This window comes from Phaseolus vulgaris, chromosome 5 (assembly GCF_000499845.2).
Source record: "Phaseolus vulgaris cultivar G19833 chromosome 5, P. vulgaris v2.0, whole genome shotgun sequence".
NCBI classification, from domain to species: domain Eukaryota; kingdom Viridiplantae; phylum Streptophyta; class Magnoliopsida; order Fabales; family Fabaceae; genus Phaseolus; species Phaseolus vulgaris.
Window position 1 is genome coordinate 2,227,589 of NC_023755.2, and position 27,660 is coordinate 2,255,248.

The 27,660-nt window shown below is 33.0% G+C and overlaps 4 protein-coding genes across 4 annotated transcripts; 1 reads left to right on the forward strand and 3 right to left on the reverse strand.

Moving 5' to 3' along the window:
- Positions 1-2,092: 2,092 nt before the first annotated feature.
- LOC137836206 (cation/H(+) antiporter 28-like) lies at positions 2,093-5,825 on the reverse strand. The gene is made up of 4 exons (XM_068645054.1): positions 5,541-5,825; positions 4,385-5,383; positions 3,516-4,112; positions 2,093-2,932 (listed from the first exon to the last, which is right to left on the reverse strand). The coding sequence occupies exons 1-4, from the start codon at positions 5,718-5,720 to the stop codon at positions 2,327-2,329; spliced, it is 2,382 nt and encodes a 793-aa protein (XP_068501155.1). The 5' UTR covers positions 5,721-5,825; the 3' UTR covers positions 2,093-2,326.
- Positions 5,826-6,997: 1,172 nt separating this feature from the next.
- Positions 6,998-7,729, reverse strand: LOC137836128 (E3 ubiquitin-protein ligase SIRP1-like). The gene has a single exon (XM_068644986.1). The coding sequence runs from the start codon at positions 7,727-7,729 to the stop codon at positions 6,998-7,000; it is 732 nt and encodes a 243-aa protein (XP_068501087.1).
- Positions 7,730-10,783: 3,054 nt separating this feature from the next.
- Positions 10,784-14,387, reverse strand: LOC137834776 (protein TAB2 homolog, chloroplastic). Its single transcript, XM_068642961.1, has 5 exons — positions 13,869-14,387; positions 13,515-13,584; positions 12,528-12,699; positions 12,125-12,265; positions 10,784-11,118 (listed from the first exon to the last, which is right to left on the reverse strand). The coding sequence occupies exons 1-5, from the start codon at positions 14,336-14,338 to the stop codon at positions 10,859-10,861; spliced, it is 1,113 nt and encodes a 370-aa protein (XP_068499062.1). The 5' UTR covers positions 14,339-14,387; the 3' UTR covers positions 10,784-10,858.
- A 2,529-nt stretch (positions 14,388-16,916) lies between these two features.
- LOC137834777 (uncharacterized) lies at positions 16,917-27,099 on the forward strand. The gene is made up of 13 exons (XM_068642963.1): positions 16,917-17,106; positions 17,909-17,969; positions 18,054-18,180; positions 19,386-19,513; positions 19,605-19,674; positions 19,774-19,876; positions 22,109-22,226; positions 22,309-22,390; positions 24,447-24,508; positions 25,482-25,554; positions 25,674-25,754; positions 26,147-26,227; positions 26,705-27,099. The coding sequence occupies exons 2-13, from the start codon at positions 17,935-17,937 to the stop codon at positions 26,861-26,863; spliced, it is 1,119 nt and encodes a 372-aa protein (XP_068499064.1). The 5' UTR covers positions 16,917-17,106; positions 17,909-17,934; the 3' UTR covers positions 26,864-27,099.
- Positions 27,100-27,660: the final 561 nt, after the last annotated feature.

Here is a 27,660-nt window from a genome sequence, read left to right on the forward strand (position 1 = left end):
TGTCGCGTTTTTTCGCGAATTGAGTGTAGATTCTTACTTGGAATTTCAGGAAAAAACTATTTCGGGAGAATTTTTCAGAAATTAACACTCAATCCAAGGCTCTACTTGTGAAATTCTACCAAAACTTGTGAAATTTCGTCTTACTTTCTGCAATTTTTATTCTGCGTCTGTATTGCGCTGAAAAAATTCACACAAGTACTTTCATATGTTGTTTGCACCCAGGTAATGAGGCACGTCCATAAACGAATCACAAAAAGAAGATACGGGGAAGAAAAACCACGACGTTTTGTTTTTGGAAAACCAATTTTGTTCACTCTCGGTCTAGGACTTACTACGCCTTACTCCTTGGGTGTTTTGGTTTGAAATTTTTATCAAACGTTCGTTACTGTGTCTATTGAGTTTTGACTGAGTTTTGATCCCCATATTCGTCCCACAAGATTGGCAATAAAGTTTTTATTGATCACTACCAGGGCTGAAAGGAAGTTTCGTTCGTGTGTGAAACTGTTTGATTTTTTTCGTGAGTCAATACTCATTCGTTTGACTTGAAAAAGAAGATACGAGGAAGAAAAGCCAGAACGTTTTATTTTCGAAAAACCAGTTTTGTTCAATATCGGTCTGAGACTTACTACGCCTTATCCCAAGTGGTAATTTGTGTCATTTAATTATTGTTAGAGTTTAAATCCTAATGATGATATATTAGATAAATCAGTCAAAATGAGGGGTTTAGTCTGATCCATAACTAGTTCGGATGGGGTCTGAAAATCTTCTAATAATTGGTTACAAAATTTGTCACAACCCACCTTTAATCCACTTAAACCAAGTTGAATCCATTGGTAGGTTGGGTTGATCCTTAAACTCACTTAAAAAAAATCACTTAGTTGTAAATATAATGTTAAAAATGCATTATAAAGCGCAGTATCTTTTGAACACCTCATTACAAAACATACTTCTTAAATATAACAAACCATTATAATATTTTACAGTTTTTTTTCTGCAATCATTTAATATTTCTTAAAATTGACAAAAAAATTATTTCAAAACATGACATGTTTAAATTGAAGTAGTTATTGTCATGAACCACTTCAGTTATATTATATTGAAAAATCGTTCAATACTACAGTTGTATCAAATTTCACTATAATTGTATCTTAGTTATATTAAATTTCACTAAAATTGTATTGTACTATACCGGTTGATACTGGATGAGTCAGTCTTGAACCTGGTAACCGACCGAGTCAAAGAACATCAAGTTACTTAATAAATAAGAATAACAACAATTACAATAACACTTAATGAGTCACATTCATATTTCGAAATATGCAGGAAATATATCTGACAAATCAACTAAATACTGATTAACTGAAAGATGTTACAAGTACTATCTAGATATTCAAATATACTTCTCTATTAATCAAGGATCATGATGTCAATAACTTTGACCCGTCTTGGCAAGTGTCCATAACTAACACTATAAATAAAACCCTATGCGGAGGTGTAAGGTACGTTTTTCACATTCTACTAGAATATACTTAAATCATAGCACTGACTTGAGCGTCGGAGTGCAATCGTAGGTACCCCTCTGACCGACCGAGCACCAATAACAAAAGGAGGAGACTTGAAGGAAAGAGTAATGAGGCTAATGGCACGTCAACAATTGTATAACCAGTTCCAGATATTATCTATGTCCGTATATGTACACGTACTTTCCCTACCCGACTTGTCCAATTTTAAAATAGAAAAAATTCTAATTTCAAAAAATACCAAATAGAATTACCCTATTCATTTGAAAAAAAAAACTAATTTTCACTTATCTAAAAATATTGATGTGATGTACTTTATTTTATTTTGAAGTCATGTTATTTATACAAACTATCCACCCACTTTGTCAATGATTAATCTTTGTTGATAAATTTGCTTAACCTTTTCTAGTGAGGTGTCTCATCCTAATCATGGTTTTTTGTTCATCCACAAGGTTTGAACCTAAGACCTTATTTAAAGGGACCATGTTGAATGCCACTAAAAATGACCAGCAAGGTTCTCTAATGGGCATTAATCATCAATGAAGTGAGAGGATTATTCCTACCAATAATATAACTAAGAAAACTTTGATTTTTTCAAGGATTAATGATGTACATTGAAGGTGGTTATGGTGAAGAAAGTTATGTGGTTTAGAAGGCTGAGTAAACATGAAGATAGTACATTCCTATTGCTAAATGGAAAAACATGTTATCTTTACAATTTTGACTAAGAAACTCTAGCAATTATCTGTTTCCTTGCTACAATTAGTATCTACTTCTACCCTACCTATTCATCTATCTAACTAAGCTTATATGATAGAGAAATCTTCATCCAAACCATCTATTTCTCCTCTAAGTCTATGTTGTTGGATGATCAAAACAGAAATAGTCATTGAGAAGTCTGATCCAGAAAGAACATCTCCTATTGGTCCAAGTTCTGGGCACTGTTGCCAATCATTCATGCCCCTTGTCAAAACTGAGTTCATTCCACCTTCCCTTCCAACAATCACCAATGAGTATTGCCCTTCAAAGGATCTCAGAGTGGAGAATGTCTCAGCAGCATTTGCAAGGTGCTTCTCCATGTATGCAATACTACCCCCAATCACATGCCTTTCGTAGAACTGAGTGAAGCATTCATCATCCAATTTCCTCTCTTTCTCCTGCTCTGGAGGGATGATCCTGTATAATGCTGAGGACTCCACACTGTTATCATCTTCCAGGAATCTTATTACTTCCAGCTTAACTTGTGGATGCTGCGCTACACGGCTAGCATAGGCAAGGGCTTCTCTATCATCTTTTCCACCAATGAATATCACTGCCACGTTTACTGTTTCTTCACCTCCTCTTATACCTTCAACTGATCCAAGACCTCTATCTACTAGAATCCCAACAGAACAAGGAGCACTTCTCAGTACCTGTTCAACAAAAATATCTGTTTAACTGCTGCTGAAAAAGTTAAGAGTAAATCACAATGAACACCCTTCTGAGATTTTATCAAATTATACTTACAATCTTGTTTTTTCACTATTACAATGGTCTTCTTTATCATGGGATGTAAGTGCAATGTTTTTAAACTTTAAGGGCCAGAGACACCTATGATGTAAAAATGAGTGATCATATACTGACTGTTCTCAAGGGAAGTTGGAGTTTTGTAGAAATTTCAAAAACTCTGAGTGATCATATACTTACATCAACATTCTCAGAGTTGATGTACTCTAAGAATGTTAATTTTAATGTGCCTTTTCTTATTCTAGTATTTATTGGTTTTTATTTCACGTCATGTCTTTTAACTGAATCTAAAATGAGTGTATCAGACTATTTGCGTTGATCTAAGTAAGGAAAATAAATTAGAAAAAATATTGTCTTCCTTTTTTTTCTTTATTTTATAATAGAATTTGATGCATGCTTGTTGAAAAACTTGGAACTATGCCAGAGTTAAGACGATCTTCCATTTCTTTTGTTTTAACAGTATGAAAGGTGTGTTGAGGTTCTGAGTACCTTTCGGTTGACATATCTGAACCCTGCATTACCACCATCCAACCTTCTATCCTCACGCTGGTTCCTGTGGAATGGCAATATGATGAGGGCAATCATCAAGTCCTCAGCTAAAACGCAAATGTCTTGTGGCATGTTAGTGATTGTTGAGAGTGTCATGGTTCTTTTGAGTGTGATGCCATCATCATTGTCCTTCACATAGGCTTGGAATAAGGTGGTAACTTGGTCTCTCAGCTCCATCACTGCCCTGTCTTTCACTGTGTCTCTGTGCACTGCTTCTTCCCTATCCACTGTCTCTGATAGTTCAGCAGTGAGTTCAATCATGTCACTGACATACACCACAATGCCGGTGCCACCCGTCCCTTTTGTGATCTCCATCAAGTTGATGGAAGCAGGAGCATTTTGAGGTCTTTGAACACACACCAGGATCCTTAGCTCACTTGAGGGGTCAAGCATTTGAAGTGCCAAACGATGAGTAGGTGCTCTTTTCTTTGCTCGTCTAATGATGCTTGCTACAATTCTTGATGCAGGTAAAGCTGTTAAAAATGTTCCCATTACCAACACAATGCCTGTGGAAGTAGTCACACCACCACAACCTATCTGGTAAATAGCACAAGAACAATATGAGCCTAGCAGCTTCAAGTAACCCAATGCCAAACATGATTTCAGTTACTTTCTGTATTATTACACTAAAATGGTCTCATTGTTAGAAGCATCCTGCTACATCAACTAAGTTAAACTGAATTTTCACTAATTTTTAAGCACAAGAATAAAGTTACCCAAGAATGTGTGTCAAAGTGAGAAAAACAGATCTAATAGTAATGACCAAAATGAAGTGTCTGATTTTGCAAAATTGAAGCAGAAAGACTCACCACTTTCATAGCTAAGTAGATCTGCAAATGGCCCTTAGTGACAAGGAGCATTGCTATTGCAACCGATTCAGGCCAGTGAAAGCCAGACATGAACCCATAGATGACTATTCCAACAACTTTTCCAGCTGTTGCCACAAGCAAAACCACAATTAGTCTCACCCATGTTGCAGCATGGTGTGCAAGAAACAGCCTGAAATTAGACACATAGCCCATCCACAAGAAAAAGATGGGAAAGAAAATAGTGGTCAACATGTAGTTGATTCTTGTGATAACCCATTTGGAAACTCTACCCTCCCTGGGAACACAAAGCCCTACCAGAAAAGCACTTAAAATTGGATTATAATAATATACAGTGGTGGAGGCACACATCAAGACCATGAAGGCAATGGAGAGTACCAAGTGTGGACCTTTCATGGGTCTACCTTCAGGGTTCTCATTGCTCACCCACTTCATAAGCATTGGTGACACCATGGCTGTGAACCCTACCTGCACCAGCACTACAAACACCACATGAACAGTCCTCCTAATCTCAAACCTTGCATGCAAATTTTGACAGTATGCTGGCATTGGCACAACTATGTAGCCAATGGAAAGCATCAAACAGCACAAGAAATCTGTGTGCACAGCAGCCCCAATGATAAGCTTCCCAATATCTGATTTTCCTATTTTGAGCTGGGTTATCAAACGGGTCAAGACAGGGGAATCCGTGCTAGAAATCATTGTGGAGAAGGCTAAGGTGAACTCTAGCAGCTTGTTTTGATCTGGAAAGTATCTGAAGGTTGGAGTTATAAGACCTCCCATGATGAACGTGCTTACAACTCCTGCTACAGCAATTTTAGTATACCTGTTTGGTCTTGCAAACAGAACATAAGGATCCATCTCTATTCCCAGGGTGAACATGTAACATGTCATTCCAAAATCAATGATAAATCCAAACGTTAGGTTGAATTTCTCAAACAGCCTGCGTACATACCCTATGTTGCCCACAACTAGTCCTACCTGCACAACATCATTAAAACACAACATCATTTCATTTTTCACTTTTTCTTTCTCTAAATAACATAAGGGCATGTTTGGTTTTTTTTTTTCTTCGGATCTCATATTCCAAATAATCAAACCAAAAACATGCATGTAGCTGTGGGGGAAAGAAGCTCACAATTATGTCTGAAGTAATGCGTGGTTGTTTATAAGGCTTTAGTAGAAAATGGAAACCATTGCAGGCAATCACCATCCCAATATATATAACAAAGTTCTTAGCTACTTCCAATATCAGGTTACCCAACTTGTCTCCACACACAGATGGCTCCATAGACTTCATTGGCAACCCAAAAGCCATTTTTGACAACCCAAAAGGTTCTTCTTTAGATATTTTCTCTAGATTAATGTTGTCTTCCTTTTTCTTTCTTCTTCTTCTTTGCCTTGATGACCAAGGACACCATTTTTTCTTCTTAGTTTTGTTTTGTTAATGAATAATTAACACCAGTGGCTGTGATTCGTAGCTTTCTTTCAGGAGACAATAGAGGAGCATATAACAAGGCTATATGGCTTGTGAATTATGAACCGAAAAACATGGATAAATCACAAATCTTCCCTTCATCCCCATCACTTATTATTAGTCATAAGCATTGTTTAACAAATGCTTCTCTACACATCTTCAAATCTTAAAAACAACTATTCTCACTCTTTCTCAACACCCAATTGCAATTTTCTCTCTTTTATTTAATCTTTTTGTATAACCAAATTAATTTGGATATTTTGTTTTTTTTTTCTTCCATTTGAGCCACGTAGGGTCCATTTTGTTTAGGATCATTAGTTTAAATAATCTCTTAAACTAATTACACAGAAAGATATAGATTAGATGTGGTTATACATTTTTCGAGTATAATTAATATTACAAATAATTGTGACTCCTTAGGGTAAGAAACATATGAAAAATTATAAAAAAAATTATCATTTATATATATTTTGAAAAATTAAGTAGAAAATCATTTTAAACCCCAAATTCTATTTTTCCACTTAATGATTTTATGCATAAAAAATAATTTTTTTATCAACATGAAAAAAATAAATAAATATAAACCACAGGATGATCCTCCAACCATTTTACAAATACTTCTTTCAAAATAGATACTCTAAAACCACAAACCAACAAACAGGGTAAACTAATGGAGAGACACCACCAATCATAAAAAGAAAAGGTAGAAGCAAATTTAGATATAATGTAAAATCAAACTTTTAATTGAAGCAAAGAAAATATTTCAGAATAAATGATCACTCCTTTAAAAATGTGTTTGTTTATATGTCTCTAAATCTCACTAATGACGGCAACTCAAACGACATTTACATTGGGACATTACCTAATCGAAAATCCTAGAAAATAATTACATAGAAAAATAAATTGAATATGATATGGGTTTTAAAAGGATTACAGACAAGGTAATACAAAGTCTTATTAAGAACACAATTAAGTGCTGCAGAAACCAAAAGTATCTTATATTCTTCAATTACTTTGAAGGTGAAACTCTAATCTGCATAATTTTTATCACGCAGAATACTACAAAAAAAGTATACAGATAACACTTAAATTGAAGTGCTCCATGGATACAGAATTATTCAATCACTCTGAGTAGGCATTTTGAAGCGACACAGAGGGCAAGAGTGGCCTATTTGCAACCACTCACTGATGCAGCTTTTGTGAAACATGTGCAAGCAAGGCATAGAAACACCAACATGAAAATCATCGAAACAAATGGCACACCTTTGCAAACCCTTTTGTTCAGATATCTCCAAACGTTCCACCAATGTCTTGGCTGCAGGCACAAATCCATAATCTTCCTCCTCCTCCTCTTCTTCAGCAAGAACACCTTGGTATTCTTCTTCTTCATCATAATTCTCGCTATCACTGTCACTTATTCCATCTTCTTTTGGAATAGTAACGATCACATTCACATGCATATAAAGATTATAAGGTTTAGGATCTAAGGTTTCAGTGTCACTCAGCATGTCACGTGCACACTGTAACACTTTTGCTACCACGTCACTGTGAGCATTCCAAGGCACATCCATCTGGGAAAGCCATGACAGGATGGTTGTTTCTTGCATCATTTCATCCTTTGGAATGCTTGAAAACCTGTGGACCTCAACGTTGCAAAATGTGTCGAATTTACTTGCATTCAACACGTGCATGTTTGAGTACTCAAACTCTACGTTGAAGTGTATATTATTGGAAGAATCTGAGGGAGAATCAGAGAAAGATTCTACGTGTTGTTGATGATCATTGGAAGAATCTGAGGCAGAATCAGAGGAAGATCCTTGAGGGTATGCACAACAGTGGAGTTCATCCATTGGAAGAGAAAGATGAGAAAGAAGAAAGAGAATTGTGGAAGAAGGAGGAGGAATATTAGAAAATACTAGGGTTTTGGCATTTTAAAGAGTTAGAGGAAAAGTAGGAATCAAGTAAAAATATCTTGTTTTAAATTTGAAATCTTCTATACTATAACTTTTATCTTCCAATTTTTGTTTTTATTTTTTCACCATTTTTAATTTTAAAATAATTTATCAATTTACTGAATATATTGAAATTGTTAATAAAAATGTTATTTTCTGTTATAACAATGCAAAAAGAAAATCCTATATACATACAAAAAAAAAACAGTTGTAAAAATTTATGAATATATATAACATGAAAAAATAAGAAATTTCACATTTTTTCATAATATTTAAATTTTTATTTTTGGTTCATGATATTTACCGATTTTATATTTGGTTTATGAAATTTAGTTATTTATATTTCGTTTCAATAATTATATGTTGGTTATTTAAATGATTTTGAAATGTTTTCTTTAAATTTTTAATTTTGTATCATAATAACTTATATATGTTTTTTTTACATATAATAGGATGATATGTCGATACAATATAATGACACAAAATAAAATAAATTTTCGTTCTAAATATGAAGAAAAAAGTATTAAATAGTAAACATAAAATTTGTAAATATTTTATTACCAAAATTATAACTAAATATTTTATATTATATATAGATATTACAAAAGATACCCACAAAATGAACAGATTTTAATTCAGAGTTTGTTAGAATGAAGTTTTGTATGTTCTATAGATATATAAGATAATGTAATCCCGATAAAAGTGTATATTTAATAGGATTGAAATATGATTTTTTCCTAAGATAATTAATGATGGTGTGTATATAAAACCAAATCTGTGTAATTATTTTTGTGTTGTTAATTGTGATTTGTTCAGTTTCATAGATTTAATGTTTATTTTTTCTTTACTTTTAAGATAAAAATCATTTTCAAAATATATATTTTATCTGTTTTTTATATAAAAAAAATCTTCATCTAATCAATAATAAAAAAAAAGTTTTAAGTAAAGATATTTTTTTAAACCTATTTTTGTTTGTTTAATAATATTGTATCCACACTGGTAAAACCAACAAATAATTGACCTAAATTCTTCTTTAAATAAGATTTAAGTTTAAATTTTTGAATAAAAAAGTGTGCTTAATTTTAAGATGTTAATTTTCCAATAGTAATTAACCAATTAACAAAAATTAATATATTGTTTTATATACGTAATATCATTATAAAAAAAAGAATATTAATAAAATTTATATAAAATGAATATTTATTGAATATTAATAAAATGAATGAAAAGCAGAGAACATAATTTTTAAATATAAAAAGAGAATGATAATTAGTGACTTTGCTTTGTTAGCATGAGATATAAAAATGGATCAATAAAATGTAATTGTATATAAAAAAAATGGTTTAATCATATCAAATTTAGTAAAAAAAAAAAAGAATGACTAATTTAATGGGATATATAAAGTATTTGCTTGTTAGTTGAAGTTGTGATTTGATAATGGTTGTTTCTTCCTATACTTCCATAAGTTTTTTTATTTTAAAAATATCCTTTTTAACATTTTGGATTATATAATCGATAAGTCTTTTTTTAATTCATAATTAGCTTTTGGATTATGTAATCCGGAAGCCTTTTCTGATTAGCTTCTGAATTACATAATCCGAAAGTATTTTCTATACATAAGATTAGCTTCCGGATTATGTAATCCAGAAGCCTTTACTATACATAAGATTAGCTTTCGGATATAATCCGGAAGCCTTTTTTTCATATGTGTGATTAGCTTTCGGATTACATAATCCAGAAGTCTTTTTTAAATATGAGATTGACTTACGGATTATGTAATCCGGGATATATTCGGATTACATAATCCATAGGCTTATTTCAAAATCCAAGGGATGACCAAAAAAAGGACAAAACAGTATTTTCACATTTAGTATGGGTGAAAGGTATGGAGATGTTGGAAGAAAGACTCTTTGATAATTTGAGTATTCTCTTCTAAGACAATGGTTGGTATGGAGCTGCTCAAGCGCCACGATATTATCAACATTTTTTTTTTCATGATTCTTATCACCAAAGATGTATGTAGTTATTAATCTTTGGAGATTGATAACTTACTTAACTCATTTAATTACTTGCTTCTTCCTGCACCTACATAGCCACCCCATAATTTTTTTTATTTCAAAAATATCCTTCTTTAATATTCTGGATTACGTAATCCAAAAGTCTTCGAATTATGTAATCTAGAAACCTTTTGTGATTAGCTTCTAGATTACATAATCCGGAAGTCTTTTTTGTATATGAGATTAGCTTCTGGATTATGTAATCCGGAAACCTTTTTTTTCAGATGCTTGATTAGCTTCTGGATTATGTAATCTAGAAGTATTTTCTGGATTAAGATTGGCTTTCGGATTACATAATCCGAAAGTCTTTTTTTAAATGCGTGATAGCTTCCAGGTTACATAATTCATAGGTTTATCTAAACTTTAAAAAAGACTTCCGTGTTTCATAAATCTAAAGAACATTTTTGGATCCAAAAACATATTCCGGATTATGCATGGAGTGACACAAAACGGATAAAAAAAGTATTTTTACATTTGATATGGGGTGACACAAGAAAGTATGGAAGTATGGGAAGAAGCAGTCTCAACTCTATACTCCTGTTGAGATTCCTCTTTCATTTTGGGTCATATCAGGTCTTTTACAATCTTATTGCTGCTCTTATTATAACCTTCTTCTAGTTTTGTGCAAAGGGTCTTCTATAATATAATCTCATTGCTTCTCTTGTTATAACCTTCTTCTAGTTTTGTATAAAGGGTCTTCCTGGGGTGTGTTCTTATAGAAAACACTTTCACGCCTAAGTCATTATTTGGTTTTTTTAGTAGGTGTAATGTAACTGATAAATGTTTATATAAACTCATATTTTCAAAGTTATATCTTTTGAAGTGCTATGCTCAATCATAGTTAGTGATTGGTAAGCTCTTCCTAACCTACTAAGGATGATAGTAATGTACAAACTTTAGGAATCTAATATATTCTATCATAATGTATTTGTTCAATGAAGACTCAATTCAACCTTAATCTTTTGTACAATTATACAGGTGGAAATGGCAAGTCTAGTAACAGATTGAAGCCAACACAATCTTCAGAATCCAAGTTTGGTTGGACTGCAAGGAAATGCAAACCTCCACAAGCTTTCTTAGCAGCTTCCCAAGCTTCAGCTTCACTAGATGTCTGGGGAGTTTTCTTATAGGTGGAAAATATGTATCGAGTAGAAATTCCAACAGAAAGAATCAGGCGAGCACGAGCAACATCTGCTTCAATAGAGCACACCTCCAATCCACTTAAAACAGCTGTGCCAATAAATGGTAAAAGCTTTCCCAATTTAGAGAACAAATTTATTTGATGAAAGATGTTTGCAATCATACAAAAGCATGCTATTATTGATGAGCACATCACAAGCATTATACAAAAGCTTTTCAGAACCAGACAGCAAAAAGAAAAATAGTACAAAAGAAACCAGGTTTTAGGTCTCAAAATAATCACCTGGTGAGCCAAGTTGGCATTCTGCTATCCATTAATTTAAGAATATCAGCAGAGTTAACATTCAAGATATAGGAAATCTTACACACTACTATTTAGATAAAAAAAATTCATAAATATTAACATTCTGAACTCAAATATAAGTAAAATATTTTCATGTACAATGAACCAAAATATGAGCAAATTCTAAGTAATTCCACCCTATTCAACAATATCATCTCTGAAATAACCTTCATTTAACTGAAAATCTATTTTGAATAACTTTTATTCATGATATCAAGTTCCAAACAAATTATATAAAAAAAATGATAATCTTTGAATGAGATTAGCAAAATAAATGATGTTAACTAACTTTCTAAATTAGTGGATAAGTTTCATAGTTTTGCTTATGGGATTACTTATATAAAAGAAAATAGAAACTAAAATGAATAAAATTTCTTCTGTTACATTAGCTTTTGGAGAAGCTAGATAAGAGGAGAGGGCTTCTAATAAAGTAGAAGTGCAAGAGTTAATTTAACATACAAGGAAAGCTTGATTAACTTTATCTTTTTATTTTCTTTTATAAAGCATTTATGGAGAAATTTATTTAAACACAACAACTCTAATGCTGTTTTGCAATATATGTGGCTAGCATATCAAATTGTTTGATATGAGATAAAACACATTCTGACCATCTATTTAAATAATTGATTCCAAGCATACAAAGAAGAAAATGTGAAATCTGCCAATGAGTTTGGAATGAGTTATCAAACACATTCTTTCTGACACATAAGATGAAATACATTAGAAGAAAATGTGAAATCTGCAGTTTTGTACCTGCCAATGCTGTAGCACTAGAAGATGCAACAGCCAGTCCTGGGATTAATGTCTTGTCATCAATTTCAAGACCCAACAAATCAAGATCTAGCCCAGAACCACAAAATCCTCTCTCAAATGTCAACACCTCGTCTCGAACAGCTTTAAAACAGGTTACTCAAGGTTAGAGAGGTAGAATATCCTAGAAAAATGATTTAAAGCATTAAACTTGTTAATCATTTTGTGTAAAAAGAATAAGAAAAGAGACCATTATAACCCATGTAATGTTGGAAGTGTAGTTAAAGTTTAAAATAGTATTAACAAGTGAAAAACATATGTTTGAGACCCCTGAGTATCAAAATAGAGGGCCATCAGTTGTCAAGCAATTGTGAAACTTATTGCATGAAATCTTCTGTCTCTATACCTGAGTAAGGTAATTGGACAAAAGTCCATCTTTGCCCATAAAGAATGTCTGGAAGTTCAGTGGGAAAAGGATTATCAAGTGCCAAAAGAGGTTTGGATCCTTCTTGAAATCCAGGATGCCTCTTATATATGGTCTCATAGCGCTCCTCTAGCCATAGAATAATTGACACACACTGAAAAGAATCAGATGAACCACATAAAATATAGCCGGTTCACCACTGACAAAAATATATAAACTCAGTGAATCTTTACAAATAAATTATGCTAAATATACCATGAAATTTCTCTGTCCTCATTTTATATAACAGGCGTTTCAACCTACATATGGCATGGGGTGCTATTGATATTGGAAAACTTGTACACAGACCATACTGGGCTATTTTGAACCATTTTCAATCACAAAACCATCATGAACCATTTTAGAGACACTGCAATTCTTTTCCATCCAATGAATCTCCAAGATCAATTTTTCCTCCCCTCCAATTGCACAGTAAAAATATCCAAACAATTAGATAATAACTTTATTCCCCTCCATTCCATTCCACTCACCATTAGATTTCCAACTATATAGCAAACACTAACAACTACCTCCTCCTCCCTCTAATGAGTTGATTAGAGAACATAGTCACATTCCATGATATGAAACCTACTATCAACTTCTTCAACTAACAGACAAGTTAAGGTCATACATATATATAAGAGTCTGCAGGTTCATTGCCAAATAGTCTCATTAATCAAACCAACCCAAGTCAAAATCCAAAGCAAAGAAATTTCATTCATTGCCACCACCACAGTAAAAGTTGAATTTCATACCATACATACAAAAAAAAAAACTATTGTATGGTCAGTGACCACCACATATGACTCGTAACAAAATCTTTCAATTTAAAAAAAAAAACTAATAAAACATGACTCCATGTCTTGTAAAGAAGATTAGGCAAGATCATGAACATGGTCTAAAACACATAAGGTAAATCTTCATAAATACCCGTTTACTAGGAACAGGCCTTATCCGAAGCTCATTACATGCATTTGTAATAATTGTCTGCATCTGTGACCTGCAAAGCAACAAACACTTATGATTGGAGAAACATCTTCATTCATATAGACTTGTATATAGAAAAATAAGAAAAAAAAATGAAATCAGTTTCTTGGTAAATTAAAACTACATTATACATGAGTTAATTTGTAGAACTCATTTCCCATCAACTTCTCTAAAATCTGATTTTTTACATTCATGTATAAGCTAATTTTAGCTTACTTAGAAACTAGTTTCACTTTTCCTATTTTTCCTACAAGCAAACAGACCCTACCAATACAGCACCACACACTCATGAATTACCTAAAGAAGCGAATGTTTCTGGGCAACGGAACACCCAATTCATCACTGACAGCAACAATACCATCCTTCAAGGTAACGCTGTTAATGACATTGTTTGGGAAATATTTGGTGTACTGCAACGACAGCGTTTTGTCGCACACAACGAGCTCCCAAATCTTCTTCCCTCTGGCGTCGAGAATGGGCCTGGAGCAGAAGTCAAGTTCCCAATCTGTTATGGTGGCAGGGTCGGTTTCTGGGTCAAGGTATCTGAGTTCCGCAGTTGGGTCATCTTCTTCTTGGAGAAGTGCTTGGGGTGCTTCTTTCTGGGTGCTCTCCGACACCGAATGGGTTCGAAAGTTGATGACTTTGGGGTGGCTGTGGAAGGGAAGAGTGGTGCATGGGATCGTGATGGGTTTGGATGCAGAGGTGAGTTTGGAGAGTTTGAAAGTTGGGGTTCTTATTCTTGTGGGGTTGAAGCTCAGAGTAGCCATGGCTGTTTCAGACAGAGCTTTGTGTGTGGTTGTTAAGGTAGTTATCCTGCCACATGTTTTCCTTAAACCAACCATGATGTTGTTATTCGGGTACTGTGGGCCTTCGGGTACTATGGGCCTTCGGGTACTATTGGCCTTTGGGTAATGGCTCATTCATTTCTGGTCTGGATTTTTCTTTTAGCACCCCCCTAAAATTCTTGGCATCTCCTCATCATTCCTGGTTTTTCATCATGTATTTGTTATATTTTGAAATTTTCATTCTCGAGTAAACAAGAGATACTCAACGATTTTATTTTTCTTTCTATACTCTTATATTATTTCTCCATGCACCTCATGTAGACATATGCGCACTTTCCTAACATTGGTATAAGGGATATGGACTTGAGTTATGTTGAGGAGTCATCACATTCTTATAGATATGTAGTATGAATATTATTTGCAATTGCAACAATCTAATTCTATATGGATAACATGACATTTACCAGGGTCAAATGAAGGTTATATAAGGATCATCAAATAATTAGTCAATTGGAGATGCGTAAACATCTACATTTGTCAAAAGATGATTCTTCAACATCATGGATATGTCAAAGTATACATTGTCACCTTATCTGCATCAACTACTTTACCACCTTCAATATAAAAGTTAAAAGTTTGATTGCTTCACTTTTGAGACCATTTGGTCATGGAGGTTAATTAAACCACTCATCCATCAGATTGCATGATCAGTTATATGGAGTGATTCTATGTGATTTTGAATTCTATAGTCTAGATTCCAAACCACCACCCCCTAGGAGGAATGTTGTCATGTGGTTAATGATGAAGACCTACAAGTTCATCATGATGTTGTGGTAAGTAGATTTGATCAAGCACATTTTCCTTTTTAAAAAGGCTTTTGAATATTTTAATTATTTCAAGGAATGTGTTGAAAAATGATATTGATATTACATAAGATGATTGATTTGGGTCACATGATTAAGAGAATTCCGACATGGGATATGACTCATACAACTCTACAATTTACACATGAAATAATAAGAGAGTTGTGTACACTCGAAGGTTATATGTGAGACATAAAAGTGATGATTGACTGACATGAATGATGTAGTTGTTATTAGTTTTTTTATAACATTTATGTAATAATGTTAGCTCTGAGACAATCACATCAACAATCACAATTAATAACAATATATACTTATTAGTTTTATATGTATTATGTATCAATAATACTATGTTAAATGCATTGAATAATTTCATTGGATTAAAGTGTTTACAAAAAGTATTTGCAACTTTTTAACTATTATTACTAATTAATAATTAATTATGGATAACTAATAGCTATTTCATGATGTAACCAAAGCGATTTATTATCTTTCAAGTTAACTATTATGAAATTGACGACATTGGTGCACTATTATTGAATAATCCAATTCAAAATTATGTCCCAAATTCTTCTATTAGGAATACATTTTCATTTCTATAGATAATAGATTGTACACTAAATTCAATAATTATATAGATTTTAGTATTCGAATACCATACTCTTGGACATCGTAATCCATAAAAGCTTACTAATATTGTTATAATGATGGCTCAAACATTAACAAAAGAAAGAGCACCAAAAATTGTATGAGATGTAAGAAAAAACATCATTTATATCCAAACCATTGTTACATCTTATTTTGTTATTAACATCTCATTCTTTAGTTTAATTTATTTTTAATGAACTGAAAAACATATTTTCATCTTAAATTGACTCATGTGTTCCATTACAAAAGAAAAAAAAAACATCTTTGTTTTTATATTTAGTCATATATAAAAAAAATGTTTTTTAATGGAAAAAGATTTGTATGATAATTCAGGATAAACTTGAAAATGTCAAATAAACTTCTCCATATACTAAAACTAATTTATGTACAAATTAATTTATAAAAAAATTGTTCCTCTAATTCTTTATTTCTTAATTAATGTTTATAGTGATATAATTATATAATAGAAGCATAATAAATAAAAAAATTATAAACCATTTTAATTTTTTATTAATTATTGCAAGTATATAGTAAAAGTACTTTCAATTTTTATTGTTAGTTTTTCTTAGACGAAGAAAATTAAAAGATTGATTAATAAATATAAGAACTGAAAAGATAAAAAAGCTAAAAGAATATACATCAAATAACAATTATAAAATATAATCTGTATTATTATGGTTATAAATAAATTTTAAATTACGTATTATAAGAATATATTTATTTTGAAATATTAAATAAATATTCCTAATTATATTTTTTTGAGTTTTTATTATTATTATTTCGGAGTCAATACCTTTAATATATGAATTGTTTTTATACGGTTATATTTTTAATAGATTTTTTATCATAAAAAATATTTTATTAAGTTTTCAAAATATTTTTATTTTTATTTAAATAGTTTGAGAAGAAGACTATAGAAAAAGATAAGAATTACCTAATCTTGTTAAGGACAAAGTAAAATTACAAAATACTTATATAAAAAATATTTTAAATATTCATAGAAATTTTTCAGAGAGACTCAGTTAAAAATAAAGAAAAGATTATAACTTAATTAATCTATTGAAATTTTGGGGGTGTACCAAGCAATTTTGTGTGTCTGAAGACCTTCAAGCATGAAAGGGTAAAATTGGGGCACAGCAAAAGAGCTTTGGGATTTCCAATTGTTTCGGAGAATAGAGAGTAATTTGCCTCCGGATTCTGCTACGGTCGCTGCCACCATTTTTCGTCCTTATTCCACAGGTAATAAACCCTTATGTGCTTCCCTTAAAACCCTCAATTTCACATTCAGAAGAAAACCTTTCTTTTGGTCCAAAAGCGCTTTCGGTTGATTCTGAATTGTTACCATAATAGTTTATTCGCAGTGTTCCGTTTTTAATTTACTAGAAATTCTATTATGTTCCATGATTTAAAAAAAAAAAGATTTTTTTTTACCGAAGTTCTTATTGTTCTGCGCTATGTAGCAAAGACACAGATACAAACACTGAGACATGACATGGATACGAAAACGATACGTATAATCTCTAAAATATAGTACAAGGACACGAATCTATATATTATATAATTTTGAATTATATAAATTGAAAATAAATATTTATGTGCAAAAATATGTTTGAGATTCTTTTGGAGCATGAAGATATTTTTTATGACCGGTTCAAAAGGATTTGTTCCTTATTTTTATAATCATAATAAAAATTTATACAATAAATTTGAGTTTTTAGAAAATTATTGTATTGATACCTTTTAAAATTGTGTTAGAACCGTACTAGAATTTTAAAAAATCCAATAAATATTTTTTGAATTGAACACTTCACTGATAAGTGTCATACCGATACGTGTGTCCGACACAACACGGATCCGCCATTTAAGAGAAGTGGCTGAGTCTCATAGGTTGTGGGTGATAATATCATTGAGTAAAAACTACCATTTTAATTTGTTCAGATATAAGTTTTAATATATAGTTGCATATAATTTGTTATATCATTGTGGGGGTAAATCACAGAGGAATTTGTGCTGATTCGGGTTGTTTTCTGCTTTTGCTCAGAAGGAAGAATCACTTGGAACAGCGTGATGGTTGCAAACGACTATTTTCCTCCTTTGTTTAGGTGGGTGGTTGTGTATCTCTGCTTTCTGCATATGCTATGGTTATATTTTATCAATCTGATTTTGTTGATCGCTTGGATTTTCAGTGTGGCCCCAATGATGGAGTGTACAGATCATCACTATAGGACTCTTGCACGTCTCTTGTCAAAGCACACTTGGCTCTACACGGAGATGCTTGCTGCCGAAACAATTGTTTATCAAAAGGGAAATCTGGTAAGTTTGTAAACATATTTCTGCTTGTTGAAAGAAAAGGGTTAAAAAAACTTGGAGGAATGACTATGAATAACAATTTTCATGGTTGCAATTTGTCAAGGACTGGTTCTGCTAAAACCGGAAGCTGCTAGCTAGAATGTTATTTAAGCTTACAGCTCATCCTATACAATTATTAAGTTGTATTGAGGGAGTGAAGAAGGGTTTTATATTTTGTGTAGTGTAGTAGTGTATTGTAATACTTTAAAATCAATATGACTTCACACACACTTACCCACTCACTCTCAACTTCTTGATATGGCTCACACACGATGCACACTCACTTTCAACTTCTTGATATGGCTCACACACGATGCACACTCACTTTCAACTTCTGATAGAAGATTGTGGAGGATACAGAAAACTAGAGAACTTCTCATCATTCTCCAAAAAACAAAACCAAAGAACCTATATATAATTCCAGCTTTCAACAAAAAACTGTTTTGCTAAGCCAGAATTAGCTAAGCAACAAAATTTAGAATTCTGTTTAGAAACTATTATTACATGGATATACCTACCATTGTATATCTATATCATGCTGACGTCAGTCAAAAACATCAGTGATTATGCACAGTATTATGTGGATATATTCTGGTCCAGTTCTAGTCTGTCTTACCTATTTATGTCATCATAGATCTAGCACACTTTTCATGAAAGAATCCTTTAGGTTTGAAGTTTGGATAATTCATAGTCCAGTTATGTCATATGCTGAAGCCTCCTAGAAGTTTAAACTGATAAGTAGAGACTATAGCTTTATATTTCTAACACAAATAATACTGTGCTCATAGATATCTGTGGTAAAATATGTTGCATAACTAGTCACTGCTGAGGTTTTTTTATTTTTTTATTTTATTTTGAAGTTTTTTAGATCTATAGGGATGTTTCTGTTAGTCTTATTTAGTTCTATATCTTTGGATCTATGTGCTGTTGTTTCATATTATTTAAAAAGGTTGAGTGAAACAATCTCTCTTTACTTCATTAAATTCAAAGTGCAGTTTTTGAATGAGAAACAAGGTGTTCTTCCCCTTTGGGTTTATGTATTTCTGTTAGTTATCTCATTGCTGTAGGTATATCTGTGTGTGCACAAAAGCACAAATTGATGGGGTGGGGCCATTTCTGGATAATTTGTCCCTGAAAAACTATTGATTCTTCTTGTCAATTTTGCTCAGGACAGATTCTTGGCATATTCTCCAGATCAACATCCTATTGTGCTTCAAATTGGTGGAAGTAATTTAGATAATTTGGCAAAAGCAGCTGAACTGGCAAATGCTTATTGCTACGATGAGATCAACTTCAAGTTTGTTTATTTTCTTATCACCTTAATTCATAATGTTTCATTTTTATATTAATATCTCTTAGATCCATTATTTATTTTTGACATATACCAGCTGTGGATGCCCAAGTCCTAGAGTAGCTGGACGTGGATGCTTTGGTGTACGTCTTATGCTTGATCCAAAGGTTAGAACATCACCCATACTTGATATGCAAACAGATTGAATGTGTAGACTTTCTTGATCGATATGCACTGATGTAGGACTCTAATGTTTACAAGGAAAGTTTGTTGCAGAGGCTATTTCATTAATTGCTGCCAATACAAATGTACCTGTTACTGTCAAATGTCGAATTGGTGTGGATGATCATGATTCCTACAATGAATTGTGTAAGGTCCTTTTTCAGCAACGTTCTTTGTCTTTTCACATTTAAAAGATGTAAAATTCTTTTGTATTATGTTCATACCTGAGTAGGAAGCTTGTAGCATTTAAAGGTCAAGGCACACCACAAGCCTTGGCCATAGGGTTTGTAGTTGTATTTTCAAATGACCCACCACTACCAATAGGAAGCACTGATGCAAATCATATCCAAGACCTTTTAGTGAAATTTAGTAAAATTCTCCTTCTGCCATGATCCTGTAGTCACCCAGCATCTTCTTTTCTTGTCAAGCATATTTGATCTGGATTCTATTTCTCATCATACTTTAAGATGATCTTTGATTTTCTCCTGTAATTCTGCCCAGGAAAGGCTTTTTGAGCCCTCCTTTGTTTCTAAAATTAACATTGAGCTAGCTGTTTTCATCATTCCGCCTTCCATTAGCTGGTTAGTCTGCACAGGTAGGATACACCCATCTCCATATGCAGCTGCTTTGGAAGATGGATGGATAACTCCTTTATGTTACCCCACCATCACTTTCTGAGCAATCCCTTCCTTTTTTTAAGGATGGATGATTCTTATTGATTTAGTTAGTGAGTGCGTCACCATCGGTAATCTTTCCCCATCACACTCCCCCTTGAGCTTGAAATAACACTCCACTCTGTTCACCCATCCACAAGTGTTCTCTTCAGTAAAGGGGGGGCAGAGAGGGGGAGGCGGTGTTTGTGAACAGAGTTCCCACCATTGGAAACAAGAGTTCTTGACCATCCGTTTCTACCATCACCTTTGGTAATCTTTCCTCATCCCCTTGAGCTTGAAATAACACTCCACTCTGTTGACCCACCCACAAGTGTCTTCTTCAGTAAATAGGGAGTGTTGAGCTTCTTCCAAAAATCTTTTCTCGCATCTAACCTTAGATCCAGTTTTGACACATCACCTATATTGATCCTTATCCATTCCCTCCATTCATCACTTTGCTTCTATTTGATGTTAGTGTAGTTTCCTTGTCATGACCGATACTTAGACCATGATCCGTGCACAGACTATGGCTTACTTATCTTGGCCAGCCTTCTAGTAGTACAATATACTGAAATCACCCAACAAAATACTCTCCATCCAAGCTATGCAGGCCTACCAAAAAGACGAGCAAATTCTTTGTTAGAGGACCAATCTCAGGAAGTCTGGTACTAAATCACATGTGGATATGGGAGGAAAAGGGGAAGAATGAGATGATTAACAGAGACTTAGTGAGAGCATAATAAACAAAATGGTCAGGAATGAAAAAGCAGATATAACATGAGTTTTATTGTTTAAGATAATACTTAAGAAAAATTGAAATGTAACATGACCCACTTTGTGAAAATTCATTACAAAAGTAATTAACATCATAATCAAGAACTATAAATTTTCCATGAACCTTCATCTCACTATGTACAAATAGGCCACTATTGTGGCAAACAATATTTAGAGGACTAAAGACACTAAGTTCGTATGCTGCAAACGATACTGGTAAGAACTTTGATTGTAACAAACTAATAGTTTATTTGTATTAGAATGTGAGTTTAAGCGTAACTCAATTCTATAAAACTAACTTGTAACATGAGGTCTACATATAGTTTATAAACTCTATTTTAGTCATATCACTAGTTGATGTAGGATCTTTAACACACTCTTACTCCGAGTACTAAGAATATTAAGCGTGGTGGTACCATGATCCAACAAACCAGGTTAGGATAGATTTTGATATCATTTTAAAAAGTGAGTTTGGACCTTAAACTAGTTTTGTAAGATGAAGGTTGCATCTCACTTATTTGCTGTATTTTAGGCATATTTGTAGGCGATGTGGGTTCTCCTATTGTTTGTATCGTGTTTGTTATGTGTACTTGTCAAGAAGATACACATGACTTCAGCTCGAGCGTTTTACTTCCAAATCTGTTTATCAGAGAGAAATCTGTTAAGATTTGTCATATTACTTTATGTTTTGCTATTTTTTTATAACAAGGAAGCCCCAATTAGAATCCCAGGGTTGAATGGTTGTTGTTATACTTTTAATTTGTGTTTTTAGTTTGATTGCTGGTCGGTAAGATGGTCACATTTTGTGAAACAATTGTCCTAAAAGCAAATTGTTACTGATGTGATTTATAAGCCATAATTTTATATTAGGTCACAATTTCTTTAGAATAATCGTGCATTTGTTGTTGTGCTTACATATTACCTTTATACCATCACTTTTGTTGTCTTTCAGGTGATTTCATTTACAAGGTTTCTTCCCTATCACCTGCTAAGCATTTCGTAATTCACTCAAGGAAGGCACTGCTTAAGGGCCTTAGCCCATCTGAAAATCGGAGTATTCCTCCACTGAAGTATGTGCCAGACTACTGAAAGATTTGATTTTTTATAGTCATTTAATATAGAATTGGAGATGATAAACACATTTTAATGCAGGTATGAATACTTTTATGGCCTCATACGGGACTTTCCTGACTTAACATTTACAATCAATGGTGGTATTACTAGTATTGATGAGGTCAGTTGTTATCCAATTGTTAATTCTATTTCATTGGGAGTTGGTATTCATTATAGAGAAATTTTCTGCTATAAAATTAATTTCGTACACTTCTATGATCATTCAAAATACATCACCGTATTTAAAGTTCACATTTTTATGAACAATGTACATTGTGCACAAATTTCCCAAAATTGTATAGCACCGACACACACATATTGTTGGGCATGCCTTTGATATGCAAACAAGTCACTGGTATCATGCAATATTTATAGACACATTGATAGAGTTCAAGTATGTATTGATAGCTTTTCACATATTGAAGTGTTTAAGAACACAATTTCAAGTATGAATCTAGTCTTTACTTATTGTGAATATGAAATCACAAGAAGTTTGAATCAATGATTCTACTCAACATAGAATAACATGAAAGAAATAAAAACATAATAAGGATGTAAGAATAATTAGAAATGGAATTTAAAGACATGACCAAATAGAATACAGGAGTAGGCATGACATATATCAAGAACAAGATAGGAACATGAAGTATAGACAAAATAAAAGGGGAAAATGTAGAAAGGACTTAGGAGATGGAAGAAGGTAGGCACGCCACTTGAGGTTGAAGAAGCATCTCCATCTTCAAGATAAAAGCACCAAGGAAGAATCATCACTTGACTCCTAAAAGTTACCATAAGACTCCAAGGCAGAACATCATTCTCACAAGTGTCTCAAAAACTCACAAATTTCATATATGGTTCAAAATTTATTTACAAAGAGTGGGAGTGAGTGGCTATATATAGCTACTTAAGCCAAGCTTGGCCAAAAATTATAAAGGGAAAAGAGAGGGAAATTTCAAAAATTAAAATTAAAATTTTAAATTCCTATATCTAGATTAAGGGTCAAGATCATCTCCATGCTTGTATCACATTCTCCACACCTGTGTCACACTTTCTATGCTTGCTTCACATTGACCTTACCTTGTCTAGTCTTTGGCCAAGCTTCACATGGGCTTGAGTGGTTACCTTGCCACATGCTTCTTGCTTCCTTGCACTCCTTTGGCTGCATCCAGTAGCTCCTTTTTGGGCTTGATAGGACCAAATAAAAGCTAAGTTAAAATTTCTATTTGCACCTATTTCTTGAAAGAAAAATAAAAGGATAAATAGTACAATTTATGAGTGTAACAAACTACAAAATTATTTTTGTGAGCAGTTACATCTTCTCTTGTCATGCTTCTAGTTATCCTCTTTGGAATGATGTGTTTAGGGTCATCTCTTGATTACACACTGCCTCCCTGTCTGTGTATGTACCTTGGATGCCTCTTGTGACCTCTGTACACATGCCCAAATAACTTTAATTGGTTTTCTGTCATCTTTTCCTTAGTTGGTGCTACAGGCATGAGAATTAAACATTTCATATCTTGTTCTCTCTTCTGTGGCTTACATCCATCTGAACATACTCATTTTTACTACTCCCATCTTTCTCTCATGTTCGCCTTTTAAAGTTTAACAATCAGTAGTACCATATATTATAGTCATACGTATAAAATTATGATAAAACTTGCTGTTGAGTTGAAAGGTCCTTTGTGATCACAAAAAATTCCTTGATTTGATTTTGTTCCTTGATATAGTATATGCATAATTAATTGTATTTTTTTCTTGGTTTGATTTTGTTCTACAATGGTGACTATCTTGTATAAATTCAGTGCTATACCTTCTTGAATTCTACTTGTGGTCTGCTGCTATTAGTATAAGGCCATCGGAAACCATGTTGAAGTCTCTTTAAATTCAACATAAAAGTCAATGTACAAAAGTCAATATTATATTGTTCAAGCTATCATTTGCCTTCTTATGGGTTTGGTCTGGATTTTTTGTGCTAAAATTCTTGTAACTGGATTTGTATAGTTTTGATATGTCTGATGTTTAAGCTACAAAATAATTTCTTTCCTCCTTTCCGGTTTTTGAGATGGTCAAGTGTGGTCGTGAATGTAATAAATCTATTGGCATTTTGTAGCTTTGAAATTGTTCTTATTATAAGGTGCTTAATTTCTCATGCTTCTGTTTGTGAAATTCAACTGTAGGTCAATGGAGCTCTAAAGGCTGGGGCCCATGGTGTTATGGTTGGACGTGCAGCATACCATAAGTAAGTGTCAAATACAAAATTCTCCGTCTCTTGCCCCTTTTGCATGAGTGAAGTCTCAAATGCTTTCAAACGTCAGTAGTCTTTTATTGAATAAAAGGGGAATAAGTTTATCCCTCGACTAACTCCTAAAAAAATAGCCAATGTGACTTCAGAAAGAAAAATGTAGATTATCTATTTTAGAACCAAAGCTTGGCAAATAGTCGAAGTCATTTTCACCTTAAATGTTTCCTGGAATATCCCTTTATTTTAGTAGGACTGGAAGTTTTCTTCACGAAGAACAACCTGTGATTTTTGAAAGTTATATAAATTTAAAACTGTTCTTACAAATTTCATTTAAGTTGATGCAATTGTGCTGTTGCTAGATAGATTTCCCAACTGATAGATACATGTTCAGAAAGCAGGCAATTAACAGAAAGAAAAAGAGGAAATTTTGTTGAATATATGGAACAGTGAAACCTAAAGAGAAAAACAAGAATGGCTTACTATAGAAGTTCCTAGGAATATGCAAACCTAGTCTATTTATTGACACTTATTGTATGCTGCACAGCCAATGATAACACTGTGAGCCCCGGACATTAGAGCTCCATTGACCTATGGTTGAATTCCACAAACCAAGCATGTTATATAGCTACCCGACCAACTAACCTACTAATTGACAATCCAGCTGTCAGACCAACAACAACTGTGTAACCAGAAAAATTGCTGTTATTTGTTAATGGCCGCTTCAAGCCCCATTGTTATCAGTGGAGATTTAGTTGTAATGAAGTATGGGGGAGTGACAGGAATACCTCTTTTGAGGAGTTGTGCAGTTCTGTTATCATGTCAAGAACCACTTATCCTAATTTCTAAATTAGGTTGACACCTAGAAATGATTATTTCTCTAATAATGTCTTTTCTATTTGAATTTTCATAAAGCAGCTTATATAAATAGATACTTTGTTGCTTGAATAACCATTGTTAATAATTTCAACAGCCCTTGGCATATTTTGGGACATGTTGATACTGCAATTTATGGTGCACCGGGTAGTGATCTTACACGTCGTCAGGTCCAGTCACTGAAATTTTTGCATTAAAATGGATTGAGCTGATATTTTACTAACATCACTACTGAAACAATTTGAGCATACTGATTTTTGTTTTAATTCTTTTTCCTTATTTCATAAAGGTTCTCGAGAAATATCAAGTATATGGGGATTCGGTAGTACGACAATATGGACTTGGCCCAACTGTGAGAGATATTGTGAAGGTGGTAACAGACAAATAACCCATTAGTTGATTTGCATTCTTATAAAATTTCCAATATTAAGGAGAGTTCCTCTATAGTGTTATATAAACTTATTTAACATAGGGGCATAATAAAACCATATTCTTTTATATATATACAGACATGCAATGTAACTGTAGTTATGCCCACATTTGTTTTTCTGTTTTTGATTTCTTATTATGGTTTATAGCTCTGACTCAGTTATGGGTTCTGTTTTATATTGGGATTTGGGAGTTAAAAGACTGGACCTTTCCTTAACTTCTTCCTCCTCCCATTCATTTGCATGAAGCGAGTTGTTTATCTATCGATGGTATTTTATTTTCTACCTTCACTTATAATTTGCTGTTACCGTATAAATGACATGTTTGCTGCAGCCTTTACTTGGCTATTTCCATTCCGAGCCTGGGAATGGACTTTGGAAGCGCAAAGCAGATTCAGCTGTCCAAACTTGCACGGTATATTTACTATGAAAAACCTATTATTTGAGTGCTTAGACAATATTTCACTTTGTATTTATATGAAGTTGTCAATGTCCAGGACAAACAAACTTCAATCATCAAGCAAATCTTACATTTTCTTCTGAATTTACTTTTATTTTCCCTGCTTTCCATTCATGGATGGAAAAGATGCTGTCATGTGTTAATGACCTTAAAAAAATATAATTTAGGAAGTAACTAGGTAGCTCATAGGTCATGTCTATATGCATGATTCAACAAAGTTGTTAAAGGATTTGCATCTGTAATGGATGTATTCTTGTCAGTGTCTGGATGTATTGGTAGTAACATAGATAGCTTCTTCTTCCTTTTATGCCATCTCACTAGTATATCTTGTTGCATAATGTTAAATCATCTCTCTCCTTTGTATACAGTAACTGTCATTTTACACTTCAGTCATTGCATTGCTTCAAACACTAACTTTTTTTAACCATGCAGACAATTAAATCATTTTTTGAAGAAACCCTTGTAGCAATTCCTGACTCAGTCTTGGATTCACCTGTTGCGGAACCACAATATGGTCGTGGAGATCTTTTTGCTAACATACACAACTTGCTACCTCCACCATACAGAACAAGAGAAGAGAATGCCATTTAAATCGCTCTGTTATCTATTGTAGGCAACTGATTCAGATGTAACCTATTGGATGAAGAAATTTGAAGTAAAAGTTAGGGGACTGCAATTCTTTGTGACTTGATCTTTTACTAATGATTTTGATCATATTTGAAATGTGTTGGCATCACTTTTGATGAATGTTGGGTAGTTCATATTGCCCATATTATTTAGGTAAGACCAACATGGCATTATTTTAGAAAAAAAAAAGGACTTGGAAATGTTCTGCAATTCTCATTTTTCTGATCCTTCTGATTAGCATTTCATGCAGCAGCCCTGGACTTCTAGGGCAATAAATTTGTCATCATGAATGAGATAAGATATTTATTGTCAATAAATCGATCTGCAACCCCATTCGATGAAGAAATTTGCAGTCAATGAAGATGAAAGGAAATTGAAAGTTTTTGGATGTTCAAAAGCACTTTTCTACTCCATTAAACTGTTAATTTTCAAAAAAACGTGGCACTATTCATATACGATATAATAGTGCATATATTTGATATGACAAATACAAGTGGATCAAAACAGATCCGGATGAAATCTATAGAAATTAGGATAAAATCCAAATTCTTCCTCCCCCTCCATTGTGAATGTATTTGATATAACAACCAACGTGAAAGAGGTTTTCTTTTTTTATTATTATAACATCCCATATTGAACAATCCGTTATATATAAGTAGATCTAGGATTATGTATCATCGGATTGTATAATTCAGTTAATAATTTTGAAACTAAAACTGGATTCAGGATTGCGGACCAAATTCTAGCAAATTGTCAATTCG